Source organism: Monopterus albus, unplaced genomic scaffold (genome assembly GCF_001952655.1).
Source record: "Monopterus albus unplaced genomic scaffold, M_albus_1.0 scaffold78.1, whole genome shotgun sequence".
In the NCBI taxonomy this organism is placed as follows: Eukaryota; Metazoa; Chordata; class Actinopteri; order Synbranchiformes; family Synbranchidae; genus Monopterus; species Monopterus albus.
The window spans coordinates 439,460-452,122 of NW_018127958.1; the positions used below are offsets into that span (position 1 = coordinate 439,460).

The window sequence follows — 12,663 nt, forward strand, 5'->3', positions numbered from 1 at the left end:
GGGGGGGGCTGGAGGGAGGGTGGTGATTGTCGGGGGAGCAGATGCTGGGTCTGAGGTGGGGAGGGTGAGGGGTGAGTGTTTCAAACCTGCAGTAGAACACATTCGTCTGCCAGTTGATGGTCCTCCACAGCAGGGGAGGATGGTTTCCCATAGGCAGTGATGGGTTTCAGGCTCCCCCACACAGACGAGGGGTGATTGACTGAAACCTGAGCTTTCAGCTTTTCAGAGCTGAAAGCTCTTTGCTACTCTGATCTCCCTTGTGTGGATGCCAGCATAGCAGATACTGGTATGTGATTATGTTAAAAGGTCACTTCACACTGAAATTGATGTTTTTGTTTTTCTTAAAAGCCACAGTGTGAAACTTGTAAATGTATTGGTCCCAGGACCTGGAATCATTCTTGCACTGCTTATCAGTCAGTTTTAAAAGATTTTGAGCAGCTTATCAGTTCAGCTTGCATAGTTTGAGCATCTCACGCAGAATTTACGTCCAGCACCCATAAATGCGTCTTGTGTGAAGAAGAACAGGGAGTGTGGCACCGGGAGTGTGGCAGACCTCACTAAGTGTCAAGGTCTCGCTGTCCCTTTGATGTTGCAAAGGCAGCTGGAGAAGGAATGCGAATTGTTAAATGTGAGATAACGGTATGAGTTTCATGGATTGTATTGTATCACTTTGGTATAAAGGGACTGCCCCTTTACCAGTTAGTTAGAGAAACTCTGTGCATCTGGAAAGCTGTGTATGATTTCTCTCCATGCTGCATGAAATAAAGAATCTTTTGAAGCTACTCTTCAGTCTCCAGACATCTTTATTGGGTCCTGCCCTATTCCCGCAACCACAATAAGAAATTATAAATGAGAATAAATGACAATAAACAAACCTGTGGTGCTGTCTTTCTTCTACTTTAAACCATACATCTGTACAGATCAGCCGTTGTGATCTGGAACTTTAAACCTTTGTACTCTCCAATTGGGTAGGCACCTCATACAACTCTGGGATGCCCTCATAAACTCTGTCTTCTTCTTCAGGCTCCGCTACATGTTGATTAATCATGATATTAGTAGTGAAACTGGTAGTGATCCTGTTCATGCACAGTTTAACACACATTATGCAATAAACATTTCTAGACAACAAATCTCTGAATATCTATCTAACTAAGAAATTACCTAACATTGTGTAGCAGTTGTCCAGTGTGACTTTGTCCCTGGTGGGACAGGTGACGTGCTGTCTGTATTTTGGCAGTTCGTGGGTGAGATTTGCTCTGTTAAAGTCCCCTAGAACAATGAGTGGAGGGTCAGGATGTTCTCGCTCCAGGCTAGTTATCAGTTCTGCTAGGAGCCGTAGCGCACTAGCGTTAGCCTGCGGTGTTATGTACACTCCCATTAGCATGAAAGTGTTGAATTCACGGGGAGAGTAAAAGGGTTTGCAGTTGATAACAAGAGTCTCTAGGTCTGCGGTACATGTCCTCTGTAGCACTGTGACATCTGTGCACCAACCTTCATTTATGTAGAGACAGATTCCCCCTCCTCATGTTTTCTCGGACAGCTCCTTTACACGATCCGCTCTGAACACCTGGAAGCCCGATACTTGTATCGTGCTGTCCGCGATGGAGTCGCCGAGCCAGGTCTTTGTGAAGCACAAAGCAGCAGAGCGTGCAAAGCCAGAGTTTGTCCTGTTGAAGGAGTTCATCTGTCTTGTTGACCAGGGAGGGGAGATTTGCTAGGCGGATAGACTGGGCCCCTCTCTGCTGTAGCCTGACCAGTGCTCCTGCCCACATCCCTCGATGGCGTTTTCTCCAGATCTTGTAGATTGCAGCTGCGCCTCTAATCAGAATGTCCATATAGCATTATTCATTCACAAAAGTCGGAGAAAGGTAGTTCGGTGTAGTTGTCCGATATTTAACAGTTCTTCTCTGGTAAACGTAATCTGGGATGAGTTGCAAAAGACCAAGAAAACAAAGAAAAACAACAAACACAAGAGAGCGCGAGTGACCAAGGCTGCCATCGACATCATCTTTAATGAATATTTGCAATTTTTTACATCTAATTTTAGGAAAATTGTCATTGTATAAAAACCACACCACCTTGTGCATAAAATCTTTTTGCAGTTTTGCAGTTTTATAACAAAGGAATTAGCATTTGCCTATATCAGTGTAAAATAAAATAAAACTCCTTGCAGGATTTTTAGCTAAACAAATTAAATACAGTAAATAAATCCACTGCAACAAAACGTAACGTGTAAACCATTCATTGAAATTCAGTAGTGTTTTCCAAAATCAATATAGCATCAAAAATCATATCAGTACACTTGTTTACTTGCTTCTTACTTCTGCTAGATATTTGTGTCTCTTGTTTCATGTTGGCTTTTCTCTCACATTTGCTTTCTAGGTACTGATAGAGAAAGACTGGATCTCCTTTGGTCACAAGTTTGCAGAGAGGTCAAGTTTCTACTGATAACTTAAGCTGAGACATCAGTGTTTGCTATTTGGGCAGATTCAAGTGGAATCTCTCAAGTGCATTTTCCCCACTTTCATAGTTCTTCATATTTTATGACTGTTTTATATTATATACTACATAAACACTACATATGTTCAGCCTAGTTAGGTCTTTGGTAGCTGTTATATGACTGTTATTGTATATTTGAATTGCATATGTCTAGGTGTGACCAGTTGGACGGGGATCCCAAAGAGGTGTCTCCTATCTTCACTCAGTTCCTAGAGTGTGTCTGGCAGCTGACCGAGCAGTTCCCTCAGGTGTGTGGGAGCGTGTGAGCTACATGACCTGTATATTGTATTTACACACATCTATAGCATGTGCCTTATGTGCAGTGTGGTATATTTTATTGTATTTACTTAATTATAACCCTCTCCTTAGGCATTTGAGTTCAGTGAGTGGTTCCTGCTGCAGATCCACGAGCATGTCCACTCCTGTCAATATGGAAACTTCCTTGGCAACAATGAGAGGCAGAGAGAGGAGCTGCAGTGAGTCCAACACATATGTTTGTGTAGAGTAGTTGCATTCTCCATTCTGTTGACTATGGGGATGACATCTCTGAAATATATCAGTCTATTTTGAAGGGATAACCTCTTTAAACTCTTCTGTGCAAAAGGAGAACACCCCTATTGCTAGATTCATCATCAGCTTTCTAATTTAGAGAGAGAATCCTCAACATTTGCACACAAACGTAGACAGGCATACCTCTTTAAACTATGTGGCCAAGCACGTAACCACTTCTAAAATAAACATATACCTGAGGATTGGTCAAAATGTACTTTTCATAAACATACAGTACACAAAACCTAGATTAATTATTTGGGGAGGAGAAAAAAATCGATTCACATAGGAATTGAGATTCATACCTTATTATATATTGTATCTCTGTAACTGCTGAACTGTTTTCCAGGCTGAGAGAGCGGACTCACTCACTGTGGGCATTTCTAATGAGCGAGAAACAGAACTACTTGAATCCGTTCTACAGCCCTGCGTACTCTGAAATGCACCCCGTGCTGGAGCCTTCTACACTGCCTTACCATTTCAAGTCAGTACAGCTTTCCTCACCTCCCTGCTGTTGTTGCATTATTTATAGTGCTGTACTTTAATTGTCCCTGTTATTCTACAAGAATTCATGTGTTTGTGTGCACCTGTGTTTTCAAGGTTCTGGAGGAACATGTACCATCAGTTTGATCGATCCATGCACCCACGTCAGTCTATCCTAAAAACTATTCTGACTCTGAGAGAAAACAGCCGCAAGGCAGAGAACACAGTGCAAGCACTGGAGAGTGTGAGTTGACACACAGTGATTCTCTTTGTGTATCCCATGGGCTGTCGCTGTTCTTCTCCATGTTTGTTTTTATCATGATGATGACAGGCAATATGTGCATGCGCAGAGGAGTAAGACTTTTATTTAACAAAGCACATGATGGAGGTTGTATGGTCAGAGATTAGATATGAATTGGAACTAAGACCATAAATGGAAGTGGTCCTGGTCTGATCTGAAATACTGATTTGGTTTGTTCACACATCCATGACAAGATCAGATCCAAGTCACTTAGAGGGGAAAAAATGGATTTGAATCGCTGCACCATGTAATGTGAATGTGGCAATAAACTGTATATTTCAGAGTGCCCATGCCTCATCATCATATGTAGGAAAAACAAGAATTTCAGAGCATAAATCAGCCATGAGTGACGTCTATGTCACTGCTCCTGTTGCTCGCTGTTTTAAAGAGTGATTCTGTTTCCCAGTCCTGCAAGTAAACAGAGGTGGTAATCTAGAAACACTACTGCTTCAGTGTGAAACCTTCTGGATTTTCACATTACATGCCATGTCCCCCGTTAATTTAAATGAGTTCAACTTGTATCATTGCTTGAAACAACCAAACACTTTTGTCTTGCACTACAATGCCATTTGATGCTTGACCTGATCTTTTTTTATTGCAGTGTACCACAGACGTTCATTACTGATGTAGTTTTTGTAGTCTTTGCTGCTTGGAGGTTATGCTTTTGGAATTACCTGTTTGAGCCACATTAATTATTCAGCTGTTGACATGTGACAATTTGAACTGAGTAAAAAGATCTCAGTGATTTGGGTGTGCAAACCCTCTTTTTTGTGCTAACAAGATGAAAAAGTGTTGCAACTCTTGATTCACACTTCTGAATGAAAACATCTTTGTCTTTGTCATCTTGTTCCTCTGTCTTTGTCCAGAGGCTCAAACAGCTCGGTGTGACCCCCAGTGTGACACTAGAGCACCCTGCGCTTCCTCCCACCAGAGAACAGCGCTCCAACTGCAACACCATCCTGTCACGTCCGGACTCCCTCATACTGGGGGCACCCATCAACCACAAAGAAGTGCAGCGGCAGGTAGAGGAGGATGAGCAGGAGGAGGTGGGAGAGGAGGCTACAGAGAGCACTGACACAGAGCGAACAGTAGAGGGCAGCAGTGGCACAGAGAGTAGGAAGCAGAGCTATGGAGAACTGGAAGGGACATACAACAAAGATCTGGCCAAAGAAGAGCCAGCTGTTGTCAATCTGGAGTTTGGTGTGGCACATATGACCTACTAAGATTAAACAAGGGGATTATTATCACAACCTGAGGGATAGTCACAGTTGAGAAAGGGTGTTTACAATAAGTCCAGGTGTGTCAACAGAAGCTTTTGTTCAGTATGTGATCATGTGCTGATTACACAATGGTCCTGAATGAGTCAAGCGGGATATGTGGTTTGTCTGTATAGTCTGATTTCTTTGGAAGGCCTGGTTGTTATGTCATATACTGCACTTATATAAAAAGGCTTGTTTTTTTAAATGAATGTTAAAAACCACTATAGAGAATTAACAAATGGAACAGGATAAGAATAAATTCATCCAACACATGGTGAGTCTTCTAGTTTGTTCAGTTTTCTAATCCAGTTTTCAAAAGTGGTCTTGGTATTCCTAACAAATGGTTACATTTTCTAACATGAAAGCTCATAAAAATCACATTTTTGGCACCAGAAATATTTCATCTTATCCAAATTTGTAAATCTAATCGGAATATTTTTTAACCTGAGCTGGTTTACTCCAATCTGACTGATGAAAAAAACAAAACAAAATCACATAATATAATCTGGTAAGTATGCTGAACCAAAGTTTGGTTGAACCACTAGATGTATCCTGGTTTTGAAATGCAGTCACAACTAATTTCATTTATTCAACTATTACTGTGACAATGGACAAACGGATTGTGACATCCATAGCCTGAAAAGGATGAGCTGTTAGCTGTGGCCCTCAGTGAATATTTATTTTACCTCACATCAGATAAATTAACCCAACAGTATTGATCCCAAAATCCTACTGGTCTTCTTGTGTACCATGTCAGTGATTTACTTACGACAGCAGACCCTGGTAAATGGCCACTGTTATGGGCTCACAGAGTACAGACAACATCTAAAGTGACTTAATCTGCTTGCTGAAGTAATGTTAAAGACATGGCTTGTACTTTAAGTGGATTTTTTTCAAATTTTGGTAAAAAAAAAATCCATAAGTTTCTTTTTGCCATTGTCATGTCTTTGACCATGAAATGATCAAATCCCATATTTTTATCTGGGTTAGTTTTACTGAGAAAGCCCTGGGGATGTGGCATGTGAGTTTAGATCAGAATTTCACATTTATGAGCCAAACTGTGCGTTTTGTTTGGCAAGACCTTGATTGTTCTGTGTTAATTCCAGACTAAGGTTGTAACTTTGCTCTATATCAGAGCAGAGAGGATTTTATCTTCTGGACTGGATTTACTGTACAAGCAAATGCCTTCCTCAATCAGTTTGCTGCAGGAAGCCAGGATGTCAGCAAATTCATAATGATCTACATATATTTACATGTTTCCTTCTTTGGCACTCAAGGCAACAACCTCACAATGCAGAATTGTTCATTCTGTTTTTTTTTTCAGCCTGCCTGTTTCTGAATACTCAGTGGAATTGTCAGAATGGTGAGAACTACCCACTGTTAATAGAGGAGAACCCAATTAAAAGGCCAGTATTGTAAGGGTGCAAGTAAGTCTTTATTAACATTAACAAATGAGCTGAGAGGTGAGTGCCAGTAGTGGTGTTGCTCTGACAAGGCCCGGAGACAGTAGACACAGTGTCCTCCACAAGCAGGAGTCCTGGTTTAGCAGCAGAGAGAGTTCAGTAATCCAGAGAGGCAGAAACCAGGGCACACAGCATTACATGGCAAGACAGCAGAGAAGCCAAGAGTTCAATCCAAAAGGTTAGAATTAAGTTCACGTTTCTTAAGGGGCTAGGCTGAGACGTAGTCGAGATTTAGTTCCAAGGGTCTGGGGGTACTCACAGTCTTGCAGGGGCAAAGTAGAGGCGTAGTCGAGGCACAAACCAAATGTCTGGTTACAACAGCACAAGAGATTTCAGGTTTAGACAGGCTGGAGCATCAAGCACACAGTCAGGACAATCTGGCAGCTTCTCTGAGGGATGAAGCTGCCTATAAAAGGGCGAGCACAGGTGTTTTCAGTTGGCACAGGGGAGGACGATTGGTGTAACGAAGGTAAAGTGAACAGGAGTGAGGGTAGGGTGGAATAGGAAGTGTCAGGTAAAAATAAGAGCCAGTTACTGGAATTGGAGCTGGAGTTCATGACAGGAATTTGTGTTTGCACAACTGGCAGTGAACTAGTTGCTGCTTCTCTTCACTGTCCTCACATACTGTAGGAATAAATGGAGTTTCATGCACAAAGAAACATTCACACAGAAATGAGACCCAGTGCCAGGCCTTAGACAAGCCAGTATCTATGAACAAATAAATAAGTATTCAGATATAACAACATGTAGTAAAGAGCCTGGCAGTGCACTGTGATGGAACGTACATAGCCTTTGAACCAAGAAAATAAGGCATGGTTCATAAAGTACCCACACATATATAATCTCTGGTGCAAAGTGTGTTTTCACGCTTACATTCTTTTTTCGTCCATCTTTTCCTTCTCTCTTATTCTCTCACAATGTATCATGTAATTTTTTAAAGACTTGACCAGACTTTTTAAGGTGATGAGTCACTTATATACATTAGACTGATGAAAGCAATGGGCAGTAGAGGCCTATGAAGCCTTTTTTTAAATTACAAACAAATCTGTTTACAGTGTAAAGTTAATTTTATAAAGCAGCTTTAATAGGTATTAATTTATGTATTACTAAAATGCATTTAAAGTAAATGTTGCAATATCAGAGTATTGTTAAATTCTAAGATTATTTGGTTTAGGGTATTCTGGATTACATTATATGACACATTCCCACTGTTGACAAAGTGTAAGTGTAAAGCACCTCTAAAACTACTTTCACTGCTCTATGTATTAAAGTTGTCTCTGTAGCCTACCTAAGTCTGTTAGCTTGAGTTAAACACAACTGAAAACAGAAGCCTCTTCCAGAGGGAAGCTGCATAGGGTTCTCCCAGGGTCAGGCATCATGCACTTTGTGCTAGCAGCACAGTCTTCAAATCAAATCAAATTTTATTTGTATAGCGCCAAATCACAACAAAAGTCATCTCAAGACACTTTACAAAGTAAGGTCTAAGGTCTTACATAGGGAAAACCCAACAAATCCCCCTTGAGCAAGCACTTGGCGACAGTGGGGAGGAAAAACTCCCTTTAATGGAAGAAACCTCCGACAGACCCCAGCTCTTGGTGGGCGGCCTTCTGCCTCAACCAGTTGGGGTGAGTGGATAAAGGAAAGACAAAAGAAGAAAAGCAACAAGACGCAACAAACAAAGAAACACTGGTCAGGTCAATGTGGCTGGTGACTGCTCATCAGACGTAGAGCTTCAGGGCCAGGGCAACCTGCAGAAAAGTACAGGGAGAGAGAGAGGACACACTACGGGAGGGAGGAGACACAAAGTTAGTAATGTGTAATGGTGGCATATAGAAGCATAGGGAGAGGGGAGAGAAACTCAGAGCATCATGGGGCCCCCCAGCAACCTAGGCCTATAGCAGCATAGCTAAGGGAAGGCTCAGGGTCACCTGATCCAGCCCTAACTATAGGCTTTATCAAAAAGGAAAGTCTTAAAGTCTTGGGGACGAGGAGGAGATATTGTACTTACAGTCAACATAAACGCATCTTGTACAAAATTTCTATCTGCAGATACTTTTTTTTTATTAACAGTTTTACAATATAGCATTATTAGTGCGTAGCTCACTTTTAACCATGGTAAATCACCATGGTAACTGGCTGTGTTAAGGAGAACTGGATACTGGGTTACAAGATGGTGTCCTGTTCATTCCACTGAAAGTTGTTCAGTGGCTCCGAAAAAGTTCTAAACGTTTCAGGACACTGAACATAAAAAATTATACAGATGGTCTGCATAAATACTGTAGACCCAGACACATTAGTCAGATAACTTTGCATACATAGGCAGTGTTCACAGATTAGTATGTGATGGTGTTTGGCAAGTTAGTACCACTCCCTGTTGATTGCTAAGATAACAAAAAAAAGTCACAGGGATCCTAGGGGAATTATTAATGTACAAACATGAACTACTGTATGTGCTGACACACACACACACATATTGCTTAGATTAATCCAGAGCTGGAACACTCACTTTCCTGAAATACTCTGACCAACAGGACCCCTAGTGATGAAGATAAATAAGTGTGTGGAGGATGGTGTGTGTGTGTGTGTGTGAGAGAGAGAGAGAGAGAGGTGTTTTCAAGCATATTCCACTCCTGGCTCCATCCATCTGCCAAAGTCAAAATAACTGCTGATATTACTGAATTAGTATGTATGCTTTTAGTGTTGATTTACCTAAAGTTCAAACCACCGAATTGGTTGTATAAAGACCTTTGTCTTATTGCCTTTGTGTAGCATTAAGGAAAAATTACACAACTAAACTTTACTCATTAGTTTCACTTTAGCATGTAAAAGGCAATAGGTAATACATAGAGAAGGTTTTATAGGATAGGCAGACACTGTGTGGCCACTCATACACTACCTACAGTGAGGAAAACTAGACAATTTCCTTTGCTGAGAAGTTATTTGTATCTCTGGAAGAAGGGAGGACATGTGCAGTTTTATTTTAATCACAAATAATGACATATGCATAGAAACCTCTGGACCTCAAGGGGACCCCTCTATTAAACTCCTTAGTCTCATCCGAGACGGTGACAGGTCGGCCTACAGATAAAAGTTTGACCAGCTGGCCCTGCGATGTGTTCGCAACAATCTGGAGCTGAACACACAACAGCAGAGATGGGAGTGGATCCTACCTCCTACCCCCCTACCCCATGAGCCACTGATACAGTTCTACAGAGTTCACTTGTCTACTCCTTGCCTTACGGAAGAAGAACATTGTACATGCACATTGAGAGCCACTGTACCAGTCAAATTCCTTGTGTGTTAAAATCTGGCCCAACATTTTATTTTATTTTACATCTCCTTATCTGTTGTTACTACAGAAAGAAAGCCACTTTCGGTTTTTCCCATTTAAGGGTCGCCACAGCGAATCGTCACACTGACGACTTGCATGTTGACATTTGGCACGTGTATTACGCCGGATGCCCTTGCTGACACAACCCTGATTCGAACTCGGGGAGCAGCAGCAAGAGCTCTGTGCCTTAACCACTAGCCTATCTTATCTGTTGTTACTACACTGAACTAAATTATAAATGCAACGCTTTTGTGTTTGCCCCCATTTTTCATGAGCTGAACTCAAAGATCTACGACTTGTTCTATGTACACAAAGGGCCTATTTCTCTCAAATATTGTTCACAAATCTGTCTAAATCTGTGTTAGTGAGCACTTCTCCTTTGCCCAGATAATCCATCCACCTCACAGGTGTGGCATATCCAGATGCTGATTAGACAGCATGATTATTGCACAGGTGTGTCTTAAGCTGGCTACAATAAAAGGCCACTCTAAAATGTGCAGTTTTACTGTATTGGGGGGGTCCGAAAACCAGTCGTTATCTGGTGTGACCACCATTTGCCTCATGCAGTGCAGCACATGTCCTTCGCATAGAGTTAATCAAGTTGTTGATTGTGGCCAGTGGAATGTTGGTCCACTCCTCTTCAATGGCTGTGCGAAGTTGCTGGATATTGCCAGGAACTGGAACACGCTGTCGTATACACCGATCCAGAGCATCCTAAACATGCTCAATGGGTGACACATCCAGTGAGTATTGATTGATTGATTGATTGATTCTTTCAAACATGCAGAACAGAACAATGAACAAATGACAATAACACACATGATTACACATATCCAACCAATGCTAATTCAAAATCAGTTTGCTTACCCCTATTACATGTTTGAATGGAGTAGGAAGAAGTCAAACTTATCCAGTCCTACCCCATGACATCATAAGTTAGCTTAGTTGAGAACAAAGACCCTCTCCAAATTACTGACAATTGTCATGTCAGATTTTATTTATTTAATCAGTATAAAAACTGATGTATAAAACATTTATCTGCCATTTTATGGAGGGTTATTTTTTGCGCTAGTTTTAATACAAGGTAACTGTAGTCAAATGAATTTTCACAGCATAGCAATCCAAATGTCTTTTTCCCAGTGGGTTGTACATAACTTCAGACCTTTGGTAAGTTGTTTATTTTTCCGTAATGAAGCCATTACAACTTAAAACCCCTTTATAAAGAATTAGAGCCCATCATGACAGGATTAAACAGTTGGGCCCCAGGGCAACATTTTGCTATTAGGCCCCTTCTGTGACCCTGTCTGACTACCATCTTTGAAATGTGTATGTCTTTTGCCTCAAAGTTTGCATAATGTCCAGGGTATCTTACTTCTGTGGTGGAATAATACTGAAATCAATTTGTAGTAATGCAGGATCTGCTTTGGTTGATTTACTGCTCTAGTGATGCAAATGCCCCATTAAATATTTGCAGTTAATTAAATACAAACCCCTACTAGGAAATAAAACAAACAGTATCCCATTCATTCACTGCAAAATCAAACCTTGGTCCTGTAAATCAAGTCAAGTCACAAATCTTTATCGTCATTATGCATAGCACAACGAAATTTTTTCTGGCAGCTCTCTGCTTCAAAAACAGACATTATTTATATAACACACAGTTGTATAAGTCAATATAAAAATATGAACAAACTAGAGAAATGCATTTCCTGTTGAAAATGCGTGTGGATGCTATGTGTTGAACAATCGCCCTGAAAATGCTGAACATTTTGACACCTGAAAGGCATATCTACCTGAAAGTATGCTGAAGTACAATTTTCTTGTTAATTTGAACGAGGCAAGATTTTCAAAATAAAGCTAAATATTTCAGAAGTGTATAAAAATTCTGAAGAGAAGCATGAATGTCCTGGGAGACTTGAATGTTTTGATACCTGAAATACATGAAAGTATGCTTAAGAAGAATTTCCCCATTCATTTGAAAGGGGCAAACTTTTCAGAATAAAGCTAAATATTTTAAAAGTGTGATGTTTTGAAAAATTGTTAATAAAAGCATGAATGTCCTTGAACAGCTGAACATTTTGATACCCAAAATAGCTGAACGTATGCTGAAGTAGAATTTTCCCATTCATTTGAATCAGGGAAAACATTCAAAATAAAACTAAATATTTCAGAGGTATGAAGTTTCGAAAAATTGTGAATAAAAGCATGAATGTCCTTGAGAAGCTGATAATTTTGATACCTGAAATAGGTGAATGTATGCTGAATTTGAATATTCCCATTCATTTGAATGGGGCAAAAATTTCAAAATAAAGATAAATATTTCAAAGGTATGAGATTTAGAAAAATTCTGAAGACAAGCATAAATGTACTTGGAGAACTGAACATTAAATATTTCAAAAGTATGAAGTTTAGAAAACTTCTGAAGAGAAGCATGAATGTCCTTGAGGAGCTGAACATTTTGTTAGCTGAAAGTATGCTGAAGTAGAATTTCCCCATTCATTTGAATGGTGCAAGATTTTCAAAATAAAGCTAAATATTTCTAAAGTATAAAGTTTAGAAAAATTTTGAAGAGAAGCATGAATGTCCTATAAGAGCTGAACATTTTGATACTTGAAATTTAGCTGACAGTATGCTGAGTGTAGAATTTCCCCATGTGTTTGAATGGGGCACGATTTTCAGACTATCTGGCCATGCAAGAACTGGGATGTTTTCAGCTTCCAGGAATTGTGTACAGATCCTTGCAACATGGGGCTGTGCATTATCCTGCTGCAACAAGGT

At 40.4% G+C, this 12,663-nt stretch overlaps 1 protein-coding gene across 2 annotated transcripts in view; it reads left to right on the forward strand.

Moving 5' to 3' along the window:
- The window catches only part of mtmr6 (myotubularin related protein 6), a 20,165-nt gene extending 14,825 nt beyond the window's left edge, over window positions 1–5,340 (forward strand). For both annotated transcript variants that reach the window (XM_020606449.1, XM_020606448.1), the window contains exons 10-15: window positions 2,383–2,432; window positions 2,654–2,747; window positions 2,869–2,975; window positions 3,398–3,532; window positions 3,649–3,775; window positions 4,699–5,340. In XM_020606449.1, the coding sequence (XP_020462105.1) occupies window positions 2,383–2,432; window positions 2,654–2,747; window positions 2,869–2,975; window positions 3,398–3,532; window positions 3,649–3,775; window positions 4,699–5,055 (870 nt within the window). In that variant the 3' untranslated portion in view covers window positions 5,056–5,340. The remainder of the gene's footprint in view (window positions 1–2,382; window positions 2,433–2,653; window positions 2,748–2,868; window positions 2,976–3,397; window positions 3,533–3,648; window positions 3,776–4,698) is intronic.
- Window positions 5,341–12,663: the final 7,323 nt, after the last annotated feature.